The 25,863-nt window shown below is 52.4% G+C and overlaps 3 protein-coding genes and 1 long non-coding RNA gene across 6 annotated transcripts in view; 2 read left to right on the forward strand and 2 right to left on the reverse strand.

The window, feature by feature from the left end:
- The first annotated feature begins 7,249 nt into the window (after positions 1-7,249).
- On the forward strand, positions 7,250-16,678 carry LOC113954803 (acidic mammalian chitinase-like). Of its 3 annotated transcripts, XM_027659607.1 has the most exons (11): positions 12,909-13,048; positions 13,546-13,575; positions 14,034-14,235; positions 14,460-14,516; positions 14,621-14,786; positions 14,871-14,995; positions 15,203-15,326; positions 15,455-15,640; positions 15,886-16,005; positions 16,103-16,244; positions 16,363-16,678. In XM_027659607.1, the coding sequence occupies exons 1-11, from the start codon at positions 13,024-13,026 to the stop codon at positions 16,599-16,601; spliced, it is 1,416 nt and encodes a 471-aa protein (XP_027515408.1). In that variant the 5' UTR covers positions 12,909-13,023; the 3' UTR covers positions 16,602-16,678. The 3 variants fall into 3 exon arrangements, with proteins under 3 accessions (XP_027515410.1, XP_027515409.1, XP_027515408.1); XM_027659609.1 differs by lacking the exons at positions 12,909-13,048; positions 13,546-13,575; positions 14,034-14,235 and adding an exon at positions 7,250-7,296; XM_027659608.1 differs by lacking the exons at positions 12,909-13,048; positions 13,546-13,575; positions 14,034-14,235 and adding an exon at positions 9,031-9,049.
- On the reverse strand, positions 10,247-19,245 carry LOC113954814. Its single transcript, XR_003530348.1, has 4 exons — positions 19,133-19,245; positions 10,818-10,937; positions 10,580-10,720; positions 10,247-10,419 (listed from the first exon to the last, which is right to left on the reverse strand). It is a non-coding gene; the product is annotated as an uncharacterized LOC113954814 (long non-coding RNA).
- On the forward strand, positions 16,896-19,363 carry PIFO (primary cilia formation). The gene is made up of 6 exons (XM_027659621.1): positions 16,896-17,068; positions 17,397-17,539; positions 17,895-17,993; positions 18,145-18,278; positions 18,683-18,809; positions 19,184-19,363. Exons 1-6 carry the CDS (start codon positions 17,044-17,046, stop codon positions 19,250-19,252), a joined length of 597 nt encoding a protein of 198 aa, XP_027515422.1. The 5' UTR covers positions 16,896-17,043; the 3' UTR covers positions 19,253-19,363.
- Positions 19,364-20,616: 1,253 nt separating this feature from the next.
- Positions 20,617-25,863, reverse strand: part of TAF8 (TATA-box binding protein associated factor 8) — a 5,524-nt gene continuing 277 nt past the window's right edge. Inside the window, exons 2-8 of the mRNA XM_027659617.1 lie at positions 25,468-25,624; positions 24,732-24,830; positions 24,401-24,463; positions 23,891-24,015; positions 23,432-23,579; positions 22,584-22,726; positions 20,617-22,212 (exon numbers count right to left, since the gene is read on the reverse strand). Of these exons, the coding sequence (XP_027515418.1) occupies positions 22,069-22,212; positions 22,584-22,726; positions 23,432-23,579; positions 23,891-24,015; positions 24,401-24,463; positions 24,732-24,830; positions 25,468-25,624 (879 nt within the window). The 3' untranslated portion in view covers positions 20,617-22,068. The remainder of the gene's footprint in view (positions 22,213-22,583; positions 22,727-23,431; positions 23,580-23,890; positions 24,016-24,400; positions 24,464-24,731; positions 24,831-25,467; positions 25,625-25,863) is intronic.

A 25,863-nucleotide genomic window follows, 5' to 3' on the forward strand; every position in this document is an offset into this window, starting at 1 on the left:
TTGGTTTTGGTGGGGTGCTGCACCTGGGCAGGGGGAGGCAGGGGCAGGGTGTCCCACAGGGACTCACCCTCTGGGGCTTTGCAAACCTCCCCACCATCCTCGAGTTCCCCCCCGGCCGGCGCGTTCTCCCAAACCACAGCCCGGCTGCTCCGCAGGGAACACCGAGGGCCAGCCGAGCATCAGAGCACGGGCAGGCTCAGTATCAGCCTTCACACGTCTCTGTCTGTCTGTCTGGCAGCCTCCGAGGAGGAAGCAGATGTGGTTTTCTCCACCCTGCCTGTTGCGAAGTCCCACGGAACGTTCTGTTACTCAAGAAAGCCCGGGAGGCCGGAGCTGAGCTGGGATGTGGGCTCGGAGCTGGAGCTGGCCCTGCACTGCCGGGGGTGGGAGCTGTTCAAGCAGGGGTCATGTACTCAAAAGCCTGGGTTTGGGTTGCACACAGAGTTCAGCTGCGTTTGGACCCCAAATTTCGGGTTAGAGCCACGTCTGTTACTCACAGGAGCAGCACATAAGCTCCCCCTTCATATTTTGGCATTTGAGCAACAGGCAAGGCTTTGGCAGAGGCTCTGGGGGCATTTTTCCACTCAGGAAATGAAGAGAGTCATGATTTTATCTGTGTACAGCTGAGGGGAGGAGGTGAGAGCTGGATTCCTGAGCCATTTTCAGGTCAGATCTTGGTGCCTGTCCAAGGTTTTGATCTGTTGCTCAGTGTCTGCTCAGGACTTCGGTCTCACTTTACAAAAACCCAAGAGCTCCGAGTGGAAGCAGGTTGGGAACAAACCAGGGACACTTAAACCTGCTTGAGCTAAACATAACTTCAGTATCCTGGCAATAGTCCCCAGGAGGCTGCTCTGAGGTGTGCCAGGGATGTGATGGCCCCAAGGACACTGCAAGGGCAGAGGTGACCACGAGGGACCAGCCACCAGCCCAGGCTGCTCCATCCACTGCTGCTGAGCAGTGTTCCCAAAAAATCCTTGGAGTGGTTGTCCTGCACCACGATCTCACACTGTAATTAGTGCTTTGGGGAGCCCAGTTATACCCCAGCCCTGCCCCTCCCCACCCAGCAGTAATGGCAGGGGCAGTCCCACTCCCACCCCAGACAGCTCTGTCCCTGTCTCCACAGGGAGGGCAGCGAAGCCGTCTGGGATCTCTCGGCACCTCTGGAATTTGAGCAGGCACCGAGACACAAACAGGGTGGCTCAGCTGTGCCAAGAACAACTGGAAATCCAGCCTATGGACACTGTTCCCCACGAGGAAAAGGCTGTGCAAAGGAGAGCAGAAGGCTCTGGGTTCAGAGGGGGGTGAGCTGTATCACAAGGGGAGGAGCTGCCCGGCTGCAGAAGAAACAACATCCTCGCTGACACAGCTCCGTGTTGGGCACAGCAGCCCCAGGGAGGGCCTGTCGTCACAGCAGGACTCTCCAGAGCCTTTGGCAGCAGGGATTTGCAGCCACATTCCTTAGAAAACAAAAGGATTGGAAAAACAGTGAGGACAATAACTCACTTTTCCCTTCCTGTGCTGAGCCTCGGCTGAGGCCACGCTGAGGGAATTACACACAGGGCTCTGCAGAAACCTTCCTGACAGCTGGGAAAGCACAGCTGGGTCTGTGGGCAGAGGCAGGGCACAGGGACAGAGGTGCCAGGCAGGGACTGAGCCCCTTTGCTCGAGCAGGATGTGTCCTGCTGCTTCCCTTCCCAGCCACCCCCGTCCTGGCTGGACACAGAGGGCTCAGCAGCTCCCCCTGACCTGCACAGGGCACCCCAAGGCTTGCAGACCTGAAGTGTCCTCAACCCAGCTACCCCCAAAACCAGCCCACAAAGTCAGGTGCTGTTTCTCCCCCTGGATTCCCAGGAGGTCACCTGAGTCCCAGGAGAGCAGAACGCCCTTCCTGGGGCAGGCCAGTGGTTTGTGAAGGAGCCAGAGGTTGAAGTGGGATGTCCCCCCAAAACTGGGATTCCAAACCACCCAGTCACACACTCCCAGCAGCTCCAGTACCGATGGGCCCCTGTGTCAGGGCTGGGACCTGCCCACACCGTGTCTGCTTGCCCAGAGCAGGCTCGGGTCTGGATGCAAAATCCTGTTGGTAACCCATGATTTGGAAGCCAAGAATATGGTTAAATTGCTGCCCAAAGGGGTGGATCACCAGCATCTGGGAAACCTGGATCTCAGCACTGGGGATACCACGGCAGGGTCCAACAGGAATTCCAGCTCACGGGCTTTTGTGACCTCCAGGCCTTTTGTGACCCTAGGGAGAGTTTTCCACTCTGTTCAGCCTCTTGGAGGATCAGAAGCAAACCAGATCCCTGCTACCCATCCCAAGGTGTGCAGCCAGCTGAAACCCCTTGTGTCCCCATCCCATTCCTCCCAGCTGGCTGGAACACTCTCCATAGGGCTGATCCTGCTGCTCCTGGTTTTCTCCAGCTCGCTGTTCCTCAGTTTCCTGCTGCACAGGGAGGTTCACTTCCCGTTCTGGAAGCACCTGGAGACTTGTGAGCCTGGAAAGGTGCATTGCCAATGAGGGGAAGGAGCTGGGAATGTTGCTGTGAGGCAGCTCCTGCCAGAAAGAGGATGGATGCTGGGAAGATCTCCCTGCAGCAAACATTGCACAAGAGGGGAAGGGAGGGGAAAATCGCCTTCCAGCTTCCCTGGAGCAACAGCCAGAGGAAAACACAGAGCCCAGGACTGTTTTCTTCTGGTCCCTGCAGAGGGGCCTTTCTCAGCCTAGATCATGAACACTTGGGATGGAAATGGCCCAGTGGAGCAGGGAAACATTCCCATGTGCCCCATTAGTCGTGGCTGACGGGGCTCCTGGGATCTCCACTCCCTCCTGTGCCTGCAGCTCTCCCGGAGATAACCAGTTCAGATTGGCCTCCCGCACATGCCCTTGAAATCTGCAGAGGCTGGAAGAGTAAACAGACCTTAAAAGGGTCTCAAATTCCAGCCTTCCACTCCCTCTTCTCAGGAGTGCTCCTGAGGGGAGCAGCTTTCGCAGAGACCAGGCAGCTGGAGGCCTCTTGGTCACACAAAGCAGCTAAGAATAACTGCCAGCCCTGAGCCTGCCTGCTCCAGAGCCCAGGAGGGCCCTTCCTTGGCGTCTGTCCACACTTGTCAGCCATAAATGGCTGTTTTCCCTCTTTCTAGCAAGGCCACATTGTGCTCCCACTGTTGTGCTCCCCCACTAGAAATTCCAGCTCGGAGCTGCCAGCGCTTGAGATCTCGGCACAAGTCTCCTCATGTTTGAGGCTTTTCTTGCCCTCCTGCAAGGGGTGAGACTTTAATTAAAGAAAGGTTATTGCTGAGCAGAAAACTGAAAACAGGAACTGGCTCTGCAGATCCACGCTCGGGTCTGAAACACAGGAGTCAGCTGGAGAACAGACAGATCCTTCCACTGCAAACCAAACGCTCCAAGGAAGTTTTTTCACATCAGCACCCTTTTGTTGGGAAGGTTTCTCAGAACCAGGCTGGAATTTCTCCCCAAACAGCAAGGGAGGAAGGCAGCAAGTGAGCCTCTGCCTAGAGTCACCCATGGTGACCTGTGGGGTGACAGCTCTCCATGTCAGTCCCTTCTTCTGGTGGGCCCCACCTGGACCTGGATCACTCCCACCCAGAACCTCAGGTTCTGTCTCCTTCAGAACTAAAACAAGACAAAAAAAACTCCTTTTTTTTTTTTTTTTTTTTTTTGCAAGAAGGGAGGAAAAAAAAAAAGGAGTTCTTCTCCAGCCAGGTTTTTCCCAGCAGGAGCAGAACAAGGGTGTCCACTTCAAAGGTGTCACCTGAGACACACCTAAGCTGAGGCCTTTAGAGGCATCTGAGTGCTTCAGAGACATGTAAGCAAGTAAATCATCTGAAGGGCCACCTTGGACTCTATAAATGCCCCTGGGTATGCGAAAAATTGGCCACAATTACTCTGTGGGGTGCTTACCTTATATAATTGTCTTAATTACATGGGGCTGCCTAATGACACTTTATGCAGCTTTAACTATGCAAAGAAAGGCATCACACGTGGGACAGAAAAGGTTCTGACCACACCACGGCCAACGTGAGAAAACCAGCAGCCTTCCTGATGGACCCACTTTGCCTCCTGCTCTCTGACCCTGCTCAGCAGGTTCCCAGATAAGATGAAAGCCCTGGGTGTGATCCCAGTGATGGCAACACACTCCTGGATCGGGCTGGGGATACAGGGGCTTTCCAGCTGAGCAGCACCGTGACTGTCCTTCAGCTGGGGCTGTTTGTGCTGGGGTGGGATCTGTTCCCAGGTGACTCCCTCCTCCTCCTCCCAACCCTGGAACCTTGGGAGCTGGATTTTTTTCCCCCGTTTCTTTGGGGTTTTTTTTGAGAGATGCCACGTAGGCCCAGAGCAGAGCGTGTGTCTTATCTCACAGCCACCCACATGAAAGGAGGAACTTTGCAGCCACGTCAGAGCTGCAGGGGAGGCAGGGAGAGCACAGCCCTGCCAGGCAGGTAGGACGTGTGTGCTGGGGAAAGGTGCCTTGCCAGGGATTCTGTGTCTGGCTTGGGGTTTTCCCAGGAGCTGAGGAGCAGTCAGGTGGGGGTTTGACTTCAGCCTGTCTTAAAGACTTGTTGTAAACTGCTCAGATTTCCAAACACCTGAGCAAATATATAACCTGCTCTGATTAACACACCACTGTCAACATGCTCTGATTTGATGCCCCCCTTTTTTTTTTTAATCCCCTCTTTTCCAGGCATTTCAAAGCCCCAGACTGAAGGTGTGGTATGAAGTGGTTCTGCTTCGCTACTCCAGCTCTTTTTTCTCCACACACACAGCCTGCTGGATCCCCCAAAAGTGCCCCAGTTTAGGCTCTGCCTCAGGACATGAACCTCCCAAGTTTTGTGGAAGGCAAACGACCCTTTCCACTTCCAAAAAGCAACACAGCTGCCTTAGAGAGGGTGGGATGGGGGAGTGCCGTTGGAGAAGCAAATCCAAATATAACCCTGGAAAAGCATTCCACTCCAATTAATTATTAGCAGCGAAACAACGTTTTTGAAAGAGAAAGGAAAATATTGTGCTGAGCTGAGGGAAAAAAAAAGAGGGAGGTCTGCCAGCACTGGAGTGTGTTTATCCCGGGGGTTGTTTAAGCCCTTAGTGCTGAGTTACTGACAGAGCCCAGCTGTTCCCGAATCTCAGCCCTCCCCTGTGCTCTCCTGTGGACTCTGCTCTCGCCTGCACCCAAAAAAGGGCCGCGTTTCCCTTCCCGGCCCTGCCTGACGTGGCTGTTCCCTGCACGTCAGCAGGCCCAGCTCCTCAGCAGGAAGCTGGCGAGAGCTTCTGCAAAACAAGTGACGTAGGAGCAGCCACAGAGCACAGCTAAAGCCTCCCACGAGGGCAGGGGGAGCGGGGCTGGGGAGCAGAGCTGCTTCCAAAGATGGACATCCCTCCGTGACCGGGGCGCTGGAGCCCCGGGAGCTCCAGGGGTGCTGGTGGGAGGGGGGGAACAGGCTGGGTTTCCAGTTTTTATGGAGATTGGCATGGGAACAAAGGGCTCCTGGTGGGAAGCATGTTCAGGGTGCCAGGATGCCTGGAAGAGGAAATGCATCCAGCCTGGAAGGGAGGAAGGAAGGGAAGGGAGGCACAGAGGGCAGCTCTGTGCGGGGCATCCCAATCCAGGGCACCTTTCCTCAGGAATAATGGGGATTGTCGGGGTGGGATGGGAGGGGAAAACAGGTCATGTTCCATGTCCCAGCCAGGGATGGGACAAGGGGGTGTTCACTACCCTGCGGGTAAAATAAAGGGTCAGCAAACTAAAGGGGGGCCCCTTCCCACCCCCATCCCCGGGTCTGCCCCGTGAGGAGGAATTATGGCTGCTACAAGAAATGAACGCTTTTACTTCCACTTCCCTCTCTCCCCCCAAGCCCTGGCAGCCTCTCAGGGCTCTCTCAGCCCCAGGCCAGCCCCAGGAGAGTCCCCACAGTGACAGCCAGGAATACAGGATTAAACCCAGGGCAGTGCCCCCAGTGCAGCTTCCCCACTCCCCCGTCAGCCGAACTGGGTTCACACGCTGTTCCCGGTGTTCCCTCCCTGCAGCACAGCCCTGGGCCAGCAGTAATTGGGAGTTTCTTTGATGAATTTCCCTTTTATTGCTTTCAAGTTCACAGCAGTTCTCAGCCTAAACGGGTTTTCTCCCATGTCTGCAATATTCAGAATTATTGGCTGAATCTGCTCTGACACATCAAATCACACACTGGTTTAGGGTGGAAGGGACCTGAAAGATCATCAGCTTGTTCCAACCCCCTATCCCAGGACAGGAACCTCCTGTATCCGGGGGCTCATGGAAGGAAAGGCTCATTCAGAGGGGCTGCTGTACCTTCCCCAGCTCCATTCCCATCTCTGGATATGCTCCAGCACCTCAATGTCTTTCCTGGAGCGAGGGGCCCAGAGCTGGACACAGGATTCAAAGTGTGGAATTTCGTGGCCCCATAAACTCCACACCCTTAAACTCCACATAATCTGCCAACCCTCTCCCTGGATCTTGAGACACACTCAAATATTCTCAATTTCTGAGTTCATTCCTGAGGCTCCTTCATTTCCATTAAGGTTTTTAGGCTTTCCCCCTTCTGCTGCACTTAACCTGAGGGAATGGGATATACTGGCAAAGGATCTTGTTCCCTTGCTGCCCCAGAAACTCTGAATGGGAAAAAGGGTGGAGGTGCTCGGGGAGATAAACCCCATCCAGCAAGATTGGGAAACAAAACTGTGCTTGCAAAACAAGGCCAGTGGCTGCTGAAGTGTGGGGACAGAGATAACGTCTCTGCTTAGAATCGAGGCCACGTTTCACCCTGTTCAGGAAAGCTGAACTGGGGGTCAGCCTGACTTCTGGGCTATTTTAAGCCCTGTGGGTTGAAGGGCACCTGGAGCTGCTGCTTCAGGACCGAATGTTTAATTTAAAGGCTATTTGGTTGCTCGGGTTTCCAGGGCCCAAAATGCTATTGAATTATTTTAAAAACCTTTATTGTGGTGAAGCAAGGGCATTTGTGGGTGTAAGTGAGAGGAGCTCGTGCCCTGGGGAGGGGGTGTGAGGGTCCACATCCATTTTTAGACCCCTAAATTTTGTTTTCCTGGTTCCCTGGCACGGTGGCCATTGGAGGCACAGGATCAGCTGCTCCCCCTCCCTGCCTGGGTTGTCTCAGCAACAGTTGCCTCAGTACTCCTGTTGTGTCCTGTAAATGTTTAATGGGAAGCTTATCTCTCTTACCTCCCCAGATGGCTCAGGTTATTGAGCTTGTGAACACGGATTAATTGGAAATGGGCAGATGTTGGCTAACCAGAAAAAGAGCTTAGTAAGTAATTAGATGAGCTGGGATGGTGGTGTGGGGGCAGAGCATCCTCTGAAGGGTTCAGAGGGAAAAGGACGGGGCTGAAAGGAAGTTCCTGTTCCCTGCTCTGAGATCCTGGCAAGGACCAGAGCTCCTGAGCACTGGATGAGATGCAGGACAGTGTCCCAGCATCCGTGTCCAGCCCAGTGGCAGCCACAGTTCAGTGAAGGATCAGCCCCCAGCACTCCCAGCTTGTCTCAGCTCCCAATCCAGGGCATCTGGTTCTTTCCTGACAGATAATGGGGATTGTCGGGGTGGGATGGATGGGGAAAACAGGTCATGTTCCATGGCTGAACCTGCCCCTTGGAACCCTGACTGCCAGGAGCTGGAGGTCTGAGTGCTCAGGGCTGACATTTTCCTAAGTAATAGATTATATTAGTTCAGGCTGTAATATGCGTTACCAATCTTAAGTGGATTTTTGAAGATTAAATGCTTTAATAAATCCAATTTTTGAAAGATCAGACTATGAAAAAAATTTCATGGAACGTGAGGTCCACAAAAATAACGAACTATCCAGAGCAGCTGAAAGGAAGCTCCAGTTATCCATGTGATATTTCCTGAGCTACAGTAACACCCCTGTGCAGTCCATCCATGCACATCCAACCTTTCTGCAGCCCCTTGTGCCCACCTGCACCCACCTGTGCTGGGGCACAGATGTTCACCTGCAGGTGAGGGATTTGTGGATCTGTCTCAGGTGAACACAGGAGCCTTTCCAAGGCCTGTTCTCACCTGCCAACAGACCAGGCAATAATGTAGGGACTAACACTTGGATACAGGACTAGGTGGGAGGATCTGCAGTCCATTCCCAGGCAGACAGAGCACCCTGATCCCTGGAGTTCACCACCACAGGGAGCTGGGGGATGCGTTGCCTCCACCCCGAGCACCAGGGAACGTCAGGGAGATGCCTGCAGTGCAGAGTCAAGGTCTATTTGGGGAACAGGATGGTCAGAAATCGAGTTTGAGTGTTTCACAACATCACAGAAGCTTGAGATTCGTTTACAGAGCCTAATTATAGCAGTTTAGTGCCAAGAGAGAAAGAGGAAAGATGAAAGATGTGCTGCGAGGGAAGAATATACAATGGGCAATTGCAGCACTGCATCAAATCCTCATGAAAAAAACTCTTCTAAATCCCTATAAAATATCCCCAGGGACAAAAGGTGAGCTAACTACACTCTAGAAGTAGAGGGGTGGGAAATGGCTGCAGCATTTCGTAATCAGAGTGAGTCAGATGGTATTTCTGGGAATGTGAATGCAGGAGGCAGGAATCTCCCCGGGGAGCAGGGAATGGTTGGTATCTGAAAATCAGCACTTCTTTAGTTCCACTCAATGAGCTGTGGAGAGAAGGGAAACCAAATGCCAGAGGAAGACCTGGTGTGAAGCAGAGCAGACCCAGCTGTTGGAACAAGGAGCTGGGACTGGGGAAAACAGCTTAAAAATAGAGACCTTTCAACAAAGGACCTGGTGTCTTGAGAATCAGAGAGAGACGAGTCCCTCCTGGCTGTCCTGAATGGTGTCTGCATGGAGCCTGCTGGCCAAGACCTGTTGTCTCCAGGAGGAGGGAATTTGAGGAGCTTTAAGGCTTTCTTGCCATGAATCTGAACGAAACCAGATGCCAGAGATCTGCGGGATAGAACGTGTTGGTGGTGGAGTCCCCACCCCTGGAGGTGTCCAGGGAACGACTGGACGTGGCCCTCAGTGCTCTGGGCTGGGTGACAAGGTGGGCATCAGGCACAGGGTGGACTCCATGGCCTCTGAGGTCTTTTCCAGCCTAAATGATTCCATGGCTCTGTGTTACACGGTGCTGGATCTTCAGCCAGGGCTTCCCACAGGATGGATCCCATGGCAGCTGCAACCTGCGCCCTGCAGCCACACCAAACGATCTGTTTTGGAGCAACAGAGAGAAATTTGGCCCAGGCCAGCTCCCAGACCCCTCTGAAAGCCCTCCACGAGGCAGCTGAGCAGATGCCAGCCCTGCTGGTGTTCCAGCCACCTCCCTGCACAGCTCCTGTTTACACCATCAGCTCCATCAGCTCCGTGTGCTGATGGACACGTGTGGGGGTTCCATGGCTGGGAGGTGGGAGAGAGCCTTTTCCTGACTCCATTTACAGGCACTGGGTTGCAGTGGCAGCAGCTCCAGCGAGTGCACACAGACCAGGCTGGATATGGGCCAGCTCTGCACATATTTGGCCACTGACACTGTGGTTGTATTTCTCTCATTCTGTCACACTCCTGGAGAGGGGACAGTTTATCTAAGAAGGTCAGTAGTCCCCAAGTACAGCTCAGTTATTAAAAGCTGTTAAGCCATTGAGAGAATGGCAATATCACCACAGGAGGCCCAGACAGGCCTCTTTAACCAGGCTCCATGATTAAATGATGCTCCATGCATCCCTAATCAAGTTTTGGCTTGCATGGCCTATTCCTTCCCCTGCATGTCCCGCTCAGCTCCAATTAGTTTCTATCTTTAAACTGACCCCTCAAGTCCATTTTCCTGCAGTAGATGTTTATTGTGCTGGTAAGGAAAGGCAGAACAGACAGAAACTGAGCTTAAATTTTTGGTTAGATAGATAAGCAGGTGACTTAAGCACTTGAGATGGCCAAAAAGAATGGATTTATCAAAGTGCTCCGTTTCTACATGAAAGTGCTAAAAAATTCCTCTTAATCTCAGATCTCTATTTGAGATTAAACAAAGAGGAACAAGAACTGAGGTTTCTGCCCCGCAATCACGTTTCCTCTGGAAATGTTAGCAGAAGACTCCTAGAAAATCGCTCCATCCACAGGGCTGGGAAGAGTGGGCAACATTGACACCTACTGTTGGCGCTTTTAATTGCTGCTGTTCCCAGGCACAGCCCACAGGATTGTTGGGAAGCCGAGAGCGTGGAAATAGCCAGGAAGAGACGAGTTAAACCAGGGAGAATTGTTGCTTTTGCAGAAAGCTTCATTTAATCATTTTTATTGTGTGCAATTAGGTCAGAGGGGTCTGTTGGCTGGAACAGGACTGGAATCTTCATGGCCAGTCCCCTGGATTGCTGCTTCCATGTTTAGGAGCTACAGGGACTTGAGGACTGGACTGTTCATGGATCTTGCAGCCTGAAAAGAAAGCAGGAAGCAGTTTGCCTTTGGGAAGGGATTCTGTTTGGAAGGGACTCTCCTCCCTGCCCTCTCTCCACGGCCCCAGGGTGTTCCGAGCACCCCCTGCCCTTTGGAGCTGCTGGAGGGACACCAAGGCCGTGTTCCTGCCGGGACTCACCGCTGGTCACAGACCGAGGCCCTTCTTCAGGGTGGAGATCAGGGGGTATTTGCCTTCATTGCAGAAAGTGCCAGTGAAGTCATCCAGGTCGATGGTCCAAACCATGGCCCCTCCAAAGTTGTTCTGCTTCAGCCAGTCAACCTGTTTGGGGCCAAGGAAAAATCCCGATCAGCCCCGGGAGCTGCTCCTGTAGGAGCCTCCTGCCTCCTTCCCAGCACAGCCCCACGTCCCAGCAGACCTTTGCACTGAAGCTCTTCGTGTTGTCGTAGCCAATCCACTCGTTGCCCTTGTAGGCATAGGGCACGTCCTCAGGGGCATCCCAAGCCTGGGTGGCTCCGGTGTTCAGGAACGAGCAGATCTAGGAAAGAAAGGCCGAGCGGGACAAGTCAGCGAGTGACCTGCCAAAAAGGGCCTGTGCAATGTTGCCTGGGGTCAGAACTCTTGGCTGGGAAGGCAGAGGATGGTTTGTGCTGCTCTGGGTGTCTGGAGGCGAGGGCCACACGTACCTCATAGTAAGCCAGAAGCCCGGCCTCCCTGGTGTAAGGTCCTGCTGGCCCAGGGCCTGAGGTTGGGGCCCCAATCCCAGTGTTGGAGGGGTTTTGCAGGGTGAAGGTCTTTCCGTAGGTCGGGAAGCCAACCAGGAGCTTCTGAGCTGGGGCACCATTGTTCTTCCGTGTTCTTCTCCCCCTTATGAAGAGAATATTCTTCTCAGAGAAGCATTATTTCTTGTCAGCCCTCTGATCTAATTGCACACAATAAGAAGGAACCATTCTGAAAGGAACAACTTGAATATCAGGGTCTCCATTCCGTGACCCATCAGAAAAGAGCCCAGGCAGCTGAAGGACAGACAGACTTATTCCAGCACAGCCACAGAATCAGCAGAATGACAATTTTAGTTGGTGTGTGGAGGGAAACTACAGTAGAAACAACCCAGAGTGGTGGATCTCTGCAATCCAACACTTCAGCTGCTGGAACAGTGTGGAAGGTTCCTGTCTGCAGACTCAACCCTTTTTTAACTTGAATCCTTTTACCAGGAACCAGTTCTTCTGCCCTTAATTACCTATTGCCATTCCCAAGGAGCCCATGGAAAAACACCTTCCTTTTGACAGAAAGAAGGCAGGGAAAGTCCTGAAGGAAAACTCCAGGACTTGACCAACTGCCATTTGTTACCACCACATGCAAATTAGTGTCCTTGAGCTTGCCTTTTCACACCAAAACAGACCTGAAAAGGCTCCAGAGGGCGCTGAGGGTGGGATTTTCTGAATCTATTCCAATTTAATTTATACTATGTTACTTTATCAACCAAGAAACACACTGGCAAAATACCCCTTGGAGGTGGTTGTCTCATTATCGGGCGCATGACACCCAGTGCCTGCACGAAACCCAGAGGGTCAGGCCAACACAATTTAATCTGCAGGTCGTCCAACATGTGACGTGGGCAACTCTGAGACTGTTTTCCAGGCTCCCATTCAGCCAAGCCAGGGTGACCTACTGGGAAGTCACCTTCATGTCACCTGAACAGGAATAAAGGAACATCTCAGAGCAGGGCCACTGGCCATGTGCCTGCTGTGCCTTTGCCATTTGCACTAGTCCTGAGGGTGCAAAAGGGGAGAAACCACCTGTCTCCTCACACAGGGTAAGAGCTTCTGAGTCTCTGCCTTGGGAGAAGATGAAAGGGTATTTTGAGGCATTTGGGTAATTTCACTCGATGGGACTTCACAGAAACCTAAGGAAAAACCCAAACCCTCGGCAACAGAGAGGTCTCTCATTTTGGGAAACATCTGAGCAAAAAGAAGGGGGGATAAATCTGAAAGCAAATGCAACCTGCTCTGTCTCTGAGCTCCCTCCCAGAGAGCCTGAGCTCCAAGAAATAAGGAAACCCCTTCTGTGTCCCTGAAGTGACGCCACCTCAACTGGTGTGGGCAAGACACGACTCAGACCCAAAAGCCCCTCTATCCCAACAGAAACTGTACCTACAGGGAGTGAGCCCCGTTCCCATGTCCTCCAAAATGCCCAGTGCTGGGGACTGAAGTCCTGCTCACTTTTGCCTTTGCTTGGTCCCACCAAGGAGACCAAACCCTTGTAAAGCACAAACCTTTTGTTGGCAATGCCACCGGCCGTGGGAGGACTCAAGGACAGCACAAGGTCACTGCCCAGTCCCCAGTGGGGACACAAACGTGTGGCTGGGAACAAACTTCCAAACAATGACAGAAATCTAATCTGGCTCTTCAGCTGCTCTTGCTACACCAGCACATGGCACAACCCCCCACCAGTGATGTCTCCAGCTGGAGTGTTCAGGCCCATTGTCCAGGAACCAGTTGAGGTGATGCTGATCTTTGCCAAGTCTCGCAATGTTTGCCCATCTGTGTTGATCCAAGATTGGCAGCAGAGGGGAGAAGGGTATAAAAGCAGAGACTTTGTGAGCACATCAGTTCTGGTCCAAGATGGCCAAGCTCACTCTGCTCACCGGTAAGTGCCACCTCAACCCGGGGCTCTCTGCCTTTCTGACAAGTGCTGGGGCTCTGTCACTGTCACACTTGGGCCTGCACAGGGGCTTGGGGGTATAAAACTGCTGCTCCCTCTTTTCATGAGAGATTTCGCAACCTCCTTTAAGGAGGGAGGGTTCTGTTCTTTAGTGCTGCTGCTGGGGATCTGTTCTGCTTTGAACATGAATAGAGTTCATTGCAACTGGAAACTGAGATGTGCTTTGGAACAAAAATCTAACACTCAAACTACTGCCTGGTCACTTGTTTGCTCTCTTTTCTGTGCTTTTACCTGAAATCATTTGACAAATGTTACCCAGACTGAGGTGCCTCAGCCTGGGAATGCACAGAGTGTGGTGTGTTTGTTACAGAACACGGGGGTGGCAGGGCAAGGTTATTCTGGGTTCAGCCCAGTCTTGCACAAGAACTTTGCATTTCTGAGTGCAAACACTGACAGGTTTGTTCTTCCCTTTGCCCTCCCAGGTCTGGCCCTGCTGCTCAACGCCCACCTCGGTAGGTGCTTCCTTCCCTAAAACACCTCCTGCCAACCCTTCCCAGCCCCAGCCCTCCCAGATGGGGCAAACAGGGGGCACAGACAACACCAAGAGCCTCCCACCAACCTTGCTGTTCTGCAGCCAGCCCTCCTGCCTCCCTCCTGCGTGCCGGGGCAGCACAGCACAGGGGCTCAGCCTGGGGGAGAGACCCCGAGTCCTGAGTTTTAGGGCACCAGAGGCCCCGAGACCGACCCGTCCCCCGAGAGAAAGGAGGAAGGAAACAAATCCATTGGTGTCCTGGAGAGCTGGGCAGTGTGTGAGGGAGGAGCAACCCCACTGCCCTTTGCCTGAACTCCTGACCCCACAAGGAAACTCTGCCCAGTCCTTCCCAGCAGATCTGCTCCTGATGCTCTGCCTGAAGCCACTGGTGCCTGAGGAGCAGCAGGCAGCCCCCCCAGCTCCTGTGTCTCCCCACAGGCACTGCCTACGTGCTGACATGTTACTTCACCAACTGGGCCCAGTACAGGCCTGGCCTGGGCAAATACACACCCGAAAATGTCGACCCCTGCCTGTGCAACCACCTGATCTACGCCTTCGCCGGGATGAACAACAACGAGATCACCACTTATGAATGGAACGATGAGACCCTCTACAAATCCTTCAATGGCCTGAAGAACCAGTATGTGCTGGGAGTAGAGGGCAGGGCTTGTTCTCCCTCTCAGGTCCTGCCCTGTTGTTCACCCTCTGCTCTTTGCACAGCCCTGGGCAAGGGATGCTGAGAGAAGGCAGAGACGGGCAGGGCAGGGCAGGGCAGGGTGACAGCCCCGCTCCTCTCACCACAGTGAGAGTGGCTCAGGGTACTGTGGACTTACAGTAACTCTGGTATCTGTCCTTCCTTTGCAGGAACAAAGATCTGAAGACACTCCTGGCCATTGGAGGATGGAATTTTGGCACAGCCAAGTATGTTCAAACCATGTCCTGCCCATAAAAACACCCTGGAAAGGGAAGGAGAGGAGGAAGATGCTCCAAACAAAGCCCTAAGCTCTCCTGCTCTGCTTGCCCAGGTTCACTACAATGGTTTCCTCTGCTGAGAACCGCCAGACCTTCATCAAGTCTGTCATCAAATTCCTGCGCCAGTACCAGTTTGATGGGCTGGACCTGGACTGGGAATACCCCGGCTCCAGGGGCAGCCCAGCCCAGGACAAGGGGCTCTTCACCGTCCTGGTTAAGGTGAGTTTTGCTCTGCTCAGCACAGCTCTGGCCAGAGCCCTGGGCAGATGTAAAGTCTGAGCCCTGTTCCCTGGAATCCCTCAGGAATTGCTGGCAGCCTTTGAGCAGGAAGCCAAACAGACCAACCAGCCCCGTCTCCTGGTCACCGCGGCTGTGGCTGGAGGACTTTCCACCATCCAGGCCGGCTACGAGATTGCTGAGCTGGGCAAGTGAGTAGCAAAGCCTGGGATCACTTGTGGGACTGGATTGTCTCCCTGCAAGCGCTGCAGCCAAAGCTGCAAAGAGCCCCTGAGGGCCCCAGGTGTGCAGGAGGTGGGGCCGTGGCCGGGCTGGGACAGGGGGTGACCGGCCAGTGCTGGAGGAACCGTCAGCTCTGGTGCCTGAGTGGGTCAGGACAGAGCCAATGCTCTCCACAGGTACCTGGACTACATCCACGTGATGACCTATGACTTCCATGGCTCCTGGGAGAGAAACACTGGCGAGAACAGCCCCCTGTTCACAGGCCCAGCTGACACTGGGGACTACAAGTACTTCAACATCGTAAGTGTGTTTGTGAGACAGAACCCCGGGTCTCAGCTCCATGATTGCCCCAATGAGGAGATATTGAGGAATTCATCATCCTGCCTGCAAACCCAGGCAAAGACTTCAACAGGAGTGTTTTCTTACAGGAATATGCTATGAATTACTGGAAGGACAATGGTGCCCCAGCTGAGAAGCTCCTTGTTGGCTTCCCAACCTACGGAAAAAGCTTCACCCTGCAAAACCCATCTGACACCTCTGTTGGGGCTCCAGCATCAGGCCCTGGGCCAGCTGGACCTTACACCAGGGAGGCTGGGACACTGGCTTACTATGAGGTACGTGTGTCTAATCACATTCCTTGTTCAAATCATTTGAAGGAATGTATAAGGAAGGCACCCATGGAGCTTTCTGAATGGCTGCCTCAGACACAAAACTGTCCATAGAATTGCTATGAAAAAGTTACTTATTTTCAGGGACCAGACAAATGACACAAAACTAGAGAATAAAGTCCAGACAATGGCAGAGCCTGGACTTTTCCCTTTTTGAAATTAACATTCCACCTCTTGGTGCTTCTCCCTAGATCTGCTCCCTCCTGAGCTCTGGAGCCACCCAGGCTTGGGATGAACCCCAGGACGTGCCCTATGCCTACAAGGAGAGCGAATGGGTTGGCTACGACAACACGAAGAGCTTCAGCATCAAGGTCTGGTGGGACGTGGGGCTGTGCTGGGAAGGAGGCAGGAGGCTCCTGCAGGAGCAGCTCCCGGGGCTGATCGGGATTTCTTCCTGGCCCCAAACAGGTTGACTGGCTGAAGAAGAACAACTTTGGAGGGGCCATGGTTTGGGCCCTCGACATGGATGATTTCACTGGCACTTTCTGCAATGAGGGCAAATACCCCCTGATCTCCACCCTGAAGAAGGGCCTCGGTCTGCAGAACGGCGGTGAGTGCTTTGAGTGCCTGAGCAGCTCCCTGACGGGAACTCGTGAGCTCCCATGAAGGGAGGGGAGGGATGAGACTCTGTCAGCACAAAAATAAACCCTTTCCTGCTTTGGTTACAGACTGTGTGCCTCCTGCTGAGCCCCTGCCTCCAGTCACTGAGGCTCCCACTACCACCAGTGGAAGCGGGAGCGGCGGCTCTGGTGGGAGCGGCTTCTGCGCCGGCAAAGCCAACGGCATCTACGCAGACCCAGAGAACAACAGGAACTTCTACAACTGCTTGAACGGCCAAACCTTCGTCCAGAGCTGCCAACAGGGTCTCGTCTTCGACCCCGTCTGCTCCTGCTGCAACTGGCCATGAAGCTCCAGCCAGCAGGCCCCTCTGATCCAACTGTACACAATAATGATTCAATAAAGCTTTCTGCAAAAGCGACAATCCTCCCTGTTTTAACTCGTCTCGTTCTTGATATTTTGATGTTTCGTGATTCTCCTGTGGTACTCGAACCTGTGCTCAGGGAAGGGCTTGAATCCACAAGCTGGATTTAATTCCCATATGGCATTTTCCAGGGCTTTCTTGCTGCCCTACCCCAGGGGCCACGGGGGAGCAGAGAGGAGCCAACGGGGCAGAAGGGTCGTGACATCACAACCCTGGGCTGCTTCCCCCGAGCCAGCACAGCACATTCCACAGGGCCCTTACTCACCCTGGGCTCTCCCCTGCACCCTCCACGTGCTGCCGTGGCCTCCAGCAGCCCCTGTTCTGCATCCATAGCGACTGGAGCACACGGGCAGCTTGGCAGGGCAGGATGTCAGCGGGGCAGGAGCCAAGGGGTGAGAGCTGTGCAAGGTGGGGGCACCTGGGGGGGGACTCTGGGCTCGAGGCTTTTCTTCTCTCACAGCTCCCCCGACTGGGCTGCTCATCACTCCCTCCCTGGGGAAAAAACCAGGCCTTTGTGGCAGGAGGGGACAGACATCCAAAGGGCAGATCCCCCACAGATATCCAGGGTCAGGGGAAGCTCCCATGTGGGAGGTGAGAGGGTGGTTGGCCTCAGGCAGAGAGCAGCAGATGCTTCAGGTGCAGCACGTGGTCACCTCTATTTTATCTTTTTTGTTTGTTTGTTTATCACACTGGTGGCACTTCCCTCTCCGGGTCCCTCAGATGTGCAGAAGCATGTCTCATTTGGGACAACTCAGGAAAGGAAGATGTTCCCCTACTACTACGCCCCTGACAGGCTGGGGATCGAGGTGGCAGCCGTCGGGGGAAACCCTCTGGTTGGGCCAGGCTGTTACCTGGGCCAGGAGGTGAGTTGTTAAAGTGTTGTGGTCCTTTGCAGAAGACACAGGACAGGAGCAGTAGGGCCATGGCCAGCCCCACACCCGCCCTGCAAACCCACCACAGGATGTCTCCACATAAACCTGGAAAAAAAATCCCCTCCCTTCCCAACAGACCAGTCCTTATATAGCTCCACAGCAGTGAGAAAACAGGGGAATTAACAGGAGTAGCATCAATAGGAGTAGCATCGATAGGAATAGCATCACTAGGAATAACATCAGTAGGAATAACATCAGGAGGAATAGCATCTGCTGCTTGTGTACTTCTGCCCTGCAAATGATTTCTTTGAAATGCCAGTAAGACACTTCTGCTTTTGGATTGCAGACAACCATCCTGCAACCCTCCCTGAGCACCAGACCCATGAGCAGCAAGGGTTACGTGATGGGAGCGAGGACAGGCCCACGCTTCATGCCGAGGAGCCGGGTGAGGAGCAGGGAATTCTGAGTTTTTAACACTCTCAGGGCAGCCAAAGTGTTGAAGAGCGGGTCTGTAACACCCAGCTGGCTGCTGCCCTGAGCATGTGGGAATGGTTTGCACAACCAAATGTTCCACACGAGCGTTTTCCCCCTTGCAGACGGTGACCCCCGGCCCAGCAGCGTACGAGCCCTTCCGGATGGAGAAGAGGAAGTGCCAGCCTGCCCATGCCCCATTTTCCTCCAGTACACCACGATTTCCATCCAGGCCTCCAGATAGAGAACTTTTCCCTGGGTAACATAACTAATTTTCTTACAATTTTCACAATAAGCAGGAGTACTGGCAGAGAGAAATGCTAAGACACGGATGGCAGATAGGAAACTGAGTTCTCAGTGAAGCTTTTTTATCTTCAAAAAGCTCCCCTGCTTTAGTGTTTAGCTTAGCACCGTGACTAGAACATAACAACATGCATTTCTCCCATGGATCTCCCCCACATTGCTCTGCTGAAAACAAAAACTCAGAACACAGCCTGAAGTTCTCAACACCATCTCACATCTTCCTTTCCTATGGCACCATCATTGCTATTAACGAATAGCTGTATTTTAGATGACCATGAACAGGCCACTGAGGTAAATTCTGTATTATAAATATCATACACCAGCTCCAGAATTGAGACACTTTGTGCCTGTTTTCTTCAGACCTGGAACTTACAACGTAGAGCAGCCATTGAACAAAAAAGTCACTTGGCCCATGAGGTTTGGATCTCCAGACTGGTCTTCAGTGCCCAAGCCACCAAAGAAGATGGTAAAAAGGGAGGTACAGGAGGTAAGGACAGGGATGAGGGGATATTATTCCTGGCTTAAGGCTTCTGAGAAAGGAAATTTCCTCGTTACTTTGCACCTGCACTAAGTTTTGTTGTCCTTTCCTTGCTTGCCTGGGGCACAAGATATGAAGTGATTTCCTGTGAGAAAACACCTGTTTGCAAAACCAGCCACAGTCCTTCAAAAAACCCTTCTATTCAGAAATTTCCTCCGGAAGTTTCCCCCCGCAGAGTGAAGCAAAGCAGAGCCTTGACTGCCCCTTTTAGCTCTGCTGGGAGGAAAAACTCACTCAGAACACAGGCTGAGGTTCTTGACACCGTCTCACACCTTCCTTTTCTGAAGTGTTGTCTCTGCTGTTAATGCATGGCTGTCTTTCAGATGACCATGGACAAAGAATCCAAAAAGCACCAGGAGCGAGTGGCCTACCTGAAGCTGTACTTTGGCTGAGGGGCTGTGCCCCCTCCTCTGGAGACACCCACCTGCACCACCAGGCTCAAAGAACCAATAAAACGTTTCAAATGTTTTAAAATCCAAATAAAATCGCCTCAAACAGAGGGATTTGTGGCCACTGGCTGTCTTGTCTGGGTGTCTCCGGGGCCCTGCTCCCCTCAGCCCTCGCTCAGGGGATGTGGTCTCTGGGTGCAGGTTTGGGCCGGGGTAGAGTTAAAACTTCTTCCCAGTGGCTGCAGTGGGGCTGTGTTTGGGTTTGTGCTGAACATGGGGTTGAGACCACACTGAGGTTTATTGGTCCTGGGTTTGTTATTGAGTGTGTTATTGCGGGGCCAGGTCACACCAGACACCTGCAAGATGCACTTTTGCATTCTGGCCTTACAAAGATATTCTCAAGAATATGAAGTTATTCTCAATATGAATCTAATCTCAAGCAAGGAGCAAGAAATAGGTTGCTAATTAAGAATCTGGCCACGAAAGTAAATGCAGTCTGAAGCAGAAAGGCCCTGGGGTTCATCTTCAGCTGTTCCTGCACTCGAACCCTGGGGACTTCTATAAATGTTTACAAACCCTCACACACACTGATCACAGCCTTGATGTGGTCCCAGGAGACAACTAAGAGCAGGCAACACTCACTCTGGGTGTAACTACAGCCCCGGAGCAGCCTTTCCAACTCCCTGGCTTTATTTACCTGTTTCTGGAGCAAATTTCACCTGCAGTCCAGTTTCAGTTGCAAACCCAAAATACATTCTTCCAATTTCCCACTTTTGGGCTTCGAGAGCTCTCACAGATGTACCACAACAGCTGCTCACAGGCTTTCTGAGGCACGTTGGTTCCCTCCCTCCCAACCACAAGACTCATCTGCCAAAACAGGGATGGAGCTGTCGATTCACAGCTGCCCCTTTTGGTGCAAGGTTTTGGATAAGGAGGGGTGTGACCCCCTGGAATTTTTACTGTCCTAAAATCTGGGGTTTATGGCTGTTTAAGGTCCTACCTTTGTATTTATGGCAGACGTTGTACTTCACCTCCACCTGTCTGGGTTTTCTGATCAGGAGAAAAAGGGGTGTGAGAGGATTAACAAAATCAGCAGCACCTGTGACTTTTCACCATGTTCCACCTGTGGCTGGAGAAACCACCTACTAAAGTTTTTGCCAGACTGCTGGGATTTCAAAGGGCCCTTTGTTGTCATTTCTGATGAAATTCTCAACCTTCTCAGCTATCGAATGTTCCTTAAGAGAAAGGAAGAGATACAGAGGGAAAGACAAGATCTACTCTCACACCCCCCACAGAAAACACACTCAGGCTCCATTCAGCTCCTCTTCCACTCTTAAAACTTGAAGGACTCAGCCACTTTTGGTCTTAGGAGATAAAATTTCTTTTATTACGAACATAAAAATTACAATTTTCATTCTACTTTTTTCCCCTCCCCAGCGAGGGATTTTCTCATTGCGAAAAAAGCTCAATCCAAGTAAAAAAAGATAGAACCTTTAATATATACATAAATACACAATGTCTCTGTACACCTGTCATTCTGTACAACCAAGGCACCAGCAGAAGTGACAATGGCACACGCAGAGGATTTTTGAGAAATCTAATTTCAGACTGTCTGTCAGAAACACCTCCATTCTCACTGAAATAATTATTGCCTTTTCTCTTCCTCCTCCCTGGGTGATGGGGGAAGAGGGAGGCCTGGGAGGATTCTCTAACTGCATAGAGGTGAACATGAACACCTTGGGATCCTTGGGAGACTGGACCAAACCACAGGAGTCTTTTGTCAAAAAAAATTCCAGTATTTTCCCTAAGAAAATGTTGAAGGAAAATTAAAGCAAAGCCCTCCAGAACCAGCTCATAATTACAACACTCCCCTCATCGGCCATTTTCAGTGCTGAAATAAAGTCTTCTGCTCTGGGGAAATAAAAGGGTGAAAAAAGAGGAACTTCTGTTGATAAAAGCACATATTTGAGAATGGATAAAATGAAAGAAATGTGATCACTAGCACAGCCTTGCAGCCTGCAATCAATGCAGCTTTATTCCATATTCCAAGTTCCAAAACAACTGGTGAAGGTATGAACTCTCCAAGGGCTTGTGCTGAGTTGAAAGCAACAACAGAACTGAAAAGCAGCCCGAAGCAGCTGTGAAACGTTGCCAGTCCTTCTGCTGGAAAGTGATCTCAAAAAAGGGCAGGGTAAACACCACACTTAAGAGCTTTTAAGTCCCAAGTGCAGCTGCAGTCAGCAAAGTGAGAATAAAATGCCAACTTAGCTCTGTATTTACACTTCACTCCTTGCTGACACATCAGACACCTTGAGTTTATAAAAGAAAAGTCTGTTTGTTTTTACCTGCCAAGAATGCAAAGAAAGAAACCTCCCTGGGTTTCTTCTGTCTCTGTTAATACACATTCCTCAGAATTAAAGCCTGGCAGGGTTGATGGCAAAGTTTCCTTTCCTGCCTGCCAGGCAGCCACGCACCAGTGATGCCTTTGTGTTCTGCAGAGCCTGCAGGGCAGCAGGAAAAACCTGCTGTGCCCCAGCTCCAACCCTGCTGTCCCCCAGCTCTTCAGAGAGTCAATCCTGCCCACAGTGGAAAGAAAGCACAGTCCCACCAGACAATCCCACCTGTGATCCCTTCAGTGCCTTTAGGACAACTGAGCATCGGCCATTCCAAGGCAGCAGGGGAGCAAAGGGGAAGAGGGAGCACTGGAAACCAGGATGAGAGTGGAGTTCACTCTGCAGAGACCGTTCCTGGGCCACTCAGCTGGATTGCCTCTCCTGAACCCTCCTTCTCTGAGCAGCCAGAGGAACTCCAGCCCCACCTCACTTCTTCCTGCGGATTTTGGGCTTTTTCACTGGCCGGAGGTAGGGATTGTCTATCACGTTCTCCTCCCCATTCCTGCTGCCTGCCAGGGAGGTGTTCTGCTGTAACACTGAGGCGTTTTCCTTCTCAGGTCCTGAATCATCCTGTACAAAAAAAACCACAAACCCAAACAACCAAAGTTACACAAAACAAGGCTTAGAAATCTTTCTGCCCAGAGAAGCTGTGGCTGCCCCATCCCTGGAAGTGTCCAAGGCCAGGCTGGACGGGGCTTGGAGCAACTTGGGATAGTGGAAGGTGTCCCTGCCCGTGGCAGGGGGGTGGAACCAGGTGATGTTTGAGGTCCCTTTCAACACAAACCATTCTGTAATTCTAAGTTCAAACCACAGCAGCACACAAGGAGCTGCATTAAGGGTGAGGCTTTCTGATTTCTAGCACGAGAAGATCCCTTGGGGAAGAACCAGGTTTGAAAAGCTCAGGGCAGTGGGGCCCAAGAGCTGTCTCAGGGGGGCTGTACCGTGCTCATGTGCAGCGGGAGGTTCTCGGTGTCTGTCTGGTCGTCCTGCTCCGACGAATCCGTCTCTTCCATCTGCTGCATTTCCAGCTCAGAGGGGAGAAGAGCTGTCAGGTAGGGGACAGTGAAAGGCCTGGCAGCAATCACTGGAGTCAGGGAAAAGGACACAGTCAGCGAGCTGGGAGGAAACCCCTCCCCTCAAAAATTAAGAAGCACAAAGAGAACGAACACTTTTGCTGGTTCTGGCTTTGAACACACACCACCTCTTCCTGCTGCTCCCAGGGATCAGGAATGAAATATGCTGTCCCTACAAGATGGCAGTCGCTAATTTTCTACTTTCTGAGGCCCCTTTATGTTTCAAACATTATTCCAACACAAAAAATCCTTCCTGATCTCCACAAAAGTTCCATTATCTCACAGGCTAAAGCATCACTTGGTCCCTCTTTAAGTTAACACTGACACCTGTGCTGTCAGTGAGCCTGGGGAAGGTGGGAATTCCCATCACTGCTTTGCAGTCAGAGAAACAGGAAAGCCCCCACTACCACTAAAATGTCAGAGACAAGAAATTACTTGTTCAAAGGTTACAGGGAGTGGAGTCAGGACTGGGATGAGCTTTGAATTTATAGCCCCTCTCAGCCTTCTCCACGAGCAGAAGACAGTGAGCCATAGTAGAAGGGTAGAAAAGCCTTATTTTGGTTTTCATTCCCCTTTTAAATACAAAACTCCTCATTTCCTTCAGGGAATAACACAATGTGATCATTCAGAGCTCACCCCCTGCAGCAGCAAGAACCCCATGAGGGGGGATGCTCAGGGACACACATTTAGGGCACAGAGAGTCCCAGAAAACTCACGTGGGAATGTGCTGACATCATCCTTGAAGAGGCTCTGGGTCTCCCCTGTCTTGGCCATGAAGCGTGTGAGGGCCCTTTCCACATCCCGCCGTTGGGAAGCCGCCTTTTCCCTCAGGACCTGGTAGTCGGACACGGGCTCCCGGTACGTCTGTGGAGCAGGGTGGGAAGGAAGGGAACAGCCCACGTTCAAAACACTGCGAGGCTGCAGGAGCTACAGGCAGGCTCTGACCTCTGCTCCTGACAGGCTTTTGGAGAGCTACACATGTCCATCAGCCAGGAATCCAGGGATCCTGGCTGATTTCTGCACAGCAAGGGATGTCCACAACCCAAGGAACGTATACACCAGGAGAAGTAATGCTTTGGATGGACAGTACCAGCACTGCAGTAAGAACACACCACTCCTGCTGTTCTGGACTCCAGACAGCCCCCAAACAGCATAAAAATCCTGTTTTCACTCACCGGCGTCTTGATGTAAGTGTGGGGATCTGGGAACTCAGGGAAGTGGCCAGGAATGTGGGATGGGTGAGGCTTGTTCTGTCCAGCTGTCAGGGCTTTGGGGGTCACGGGCTGGTTTGTCACAGGAGCTACAGGAGTTAAAAAGCACAGAAATCAGGGGGGTTCCTCCTGCCCAGGCACAAAGTGCTGCTGCTGAGCTGGGACCCACATTCCCAGGCCCTGCCCAAGCACATTCCCAGGAAGCTGTTTGGCATCCCAGAGGGGAACAGGGATCACTTGGCCCCTCCCTCCCATACAAGGAGAACAAAACCATCCTGAGGACTCTGGTGTGCAGTGAGGACACCGGTGAGAAGTGACTCTTCCTGCACCTATCACAGGGTCACTACCAAACTGCACTTCCAGGAGCTCTGGAATGAGTCATCCCTCAGAAAGCAGGGGCCCTCTGGAGGCCAGCAGAGAGGAATGCCAGATTATTCCTGGCTTCCTGTGTAGCAGAAAGGATTTCCCACGTACGGGCAGTGATGACCATCCTCTGGGAGCGCTTGGCATACGCAGGAAGGGTTTCAACATTGAACCCTAGAACACAAAAGAGGAAACAGGAATCACACCAGGAGTTTATCCTGGTCAAAAATCCCTTCTTTTAGGCCTCCCCAGAATTTTTCCAAGGGCTCCAAACGGCAGGAGAAGGAAAAGCATGCGCTGTATATATTCACATTGCACCACACACCCTGCACGAGGCTCAGGACAGGGGTTAGAACACAAACCCCAGAGGCACAGGGGACAGATTTTCCTACCAGCACAGCACATCCAAAGCTGGAATGAGCAGGAACAGCCAACTACTCACCCATTTCCACCAGAGTAACCACGATATCCGAGAGTGTGGGCTGGGTCCTGGCTGTGTGCTCACAGTAGGACTTGGCACTCCTTCCGATTTCTGAGATATCTGGGGGGACAAAACCACCACATATTTGATTCTTACAGTGCCCACACTTCTATCAGCCCAAGACCAGCTTCAGGGATGGGAATTTTTAACAGATTTGGCAAGGAATGAGAAACAGCTCCCAGAATGGAGCATCCTGCAGCCTGGGTGTTTAAAATTCGAGCATGAGGACACTAAAGACTAAAGAGTCAGATGTTCTCCACAAATGCAAAAGGCAAATCTGCATCCCAGGCATGGGAAAAAAAACCCCACCCAGAAGTTGATTGTTTCTTGATTTCATAAAAATAAGCAGGTTCTCAGCATATCATCCAGAAAGAGAGGAACAGAGGCACTCCATGAACCAATGGCTGGAATTTTGTTGTTCCTCTGTTATTCTGGCAGCACCTCAGCACATGGAGCCTCTGTGAGTATCTGAGGAGTACTCACTAAGTAAGACAATATGAGTACTCACTGAATAAGACAAATACATATTTTGGAGCTGGGGCAAACCCAAAGTGTCGCAGAGGTGACTCCGGGGCCGCGCTCCAGGCACCAACACTCCTAAAACACCCTTTAACACCAGATAACAAAAATGGGGAAAAAAACCCCAACAAACAGCGAAGGAGCGAAGGGCAGCGTGAGGAGGAACAGGGGCACTCACAGCTCTGGATCATCTCGGTGAGCGTCTCCACCGCCGCCTTCTCGGCGCTCTCGAATCCCGCCTCGGTGAGCAGGGAGCTCACCACCACCTGCAGCGTCCGCCGCCGGGCCAGGTGGTAGTTGTCGGCCGGGGTGCCAGCCTGCTTGCTGCCAGGGCGCTGCCACACCGGGAACCGGCCTCAGCCGCACGGCAGGGAGGGCAGGGAGCAGGGAATGGGAAGGGACAGGGAATGGGAAGGGACAGGGAATGGGAAGGGATAGGGAATGGGAAGGGACAGGGAGCAGGGCATGGGAAGGGGCAGGGAATGGGAAGGGGCAGGGAATGGGAAGGGATAGGGAATGGGAAGGGGCAGGAGCTGGGAATGGGAAGGGACAGGAGCAGGGCATGGGAAGGGAA

The sequence above is a fragment of the Corapipo altera genome, unplaced genomic scaffold (genome assembly GCF_003945725.1).
Source record: "Corapipo altera isolate COAL_440 unplaced genomic scaffold, ASM394572v1 77b, whole genome shotgun sequence".
In the NCBI taxonomy this organism is placed as follows: Eukaryota; Metazoa; Chordata; class Aves; order Passeriformes; family Pipridae; genus Corapipo; species Corapipo altera.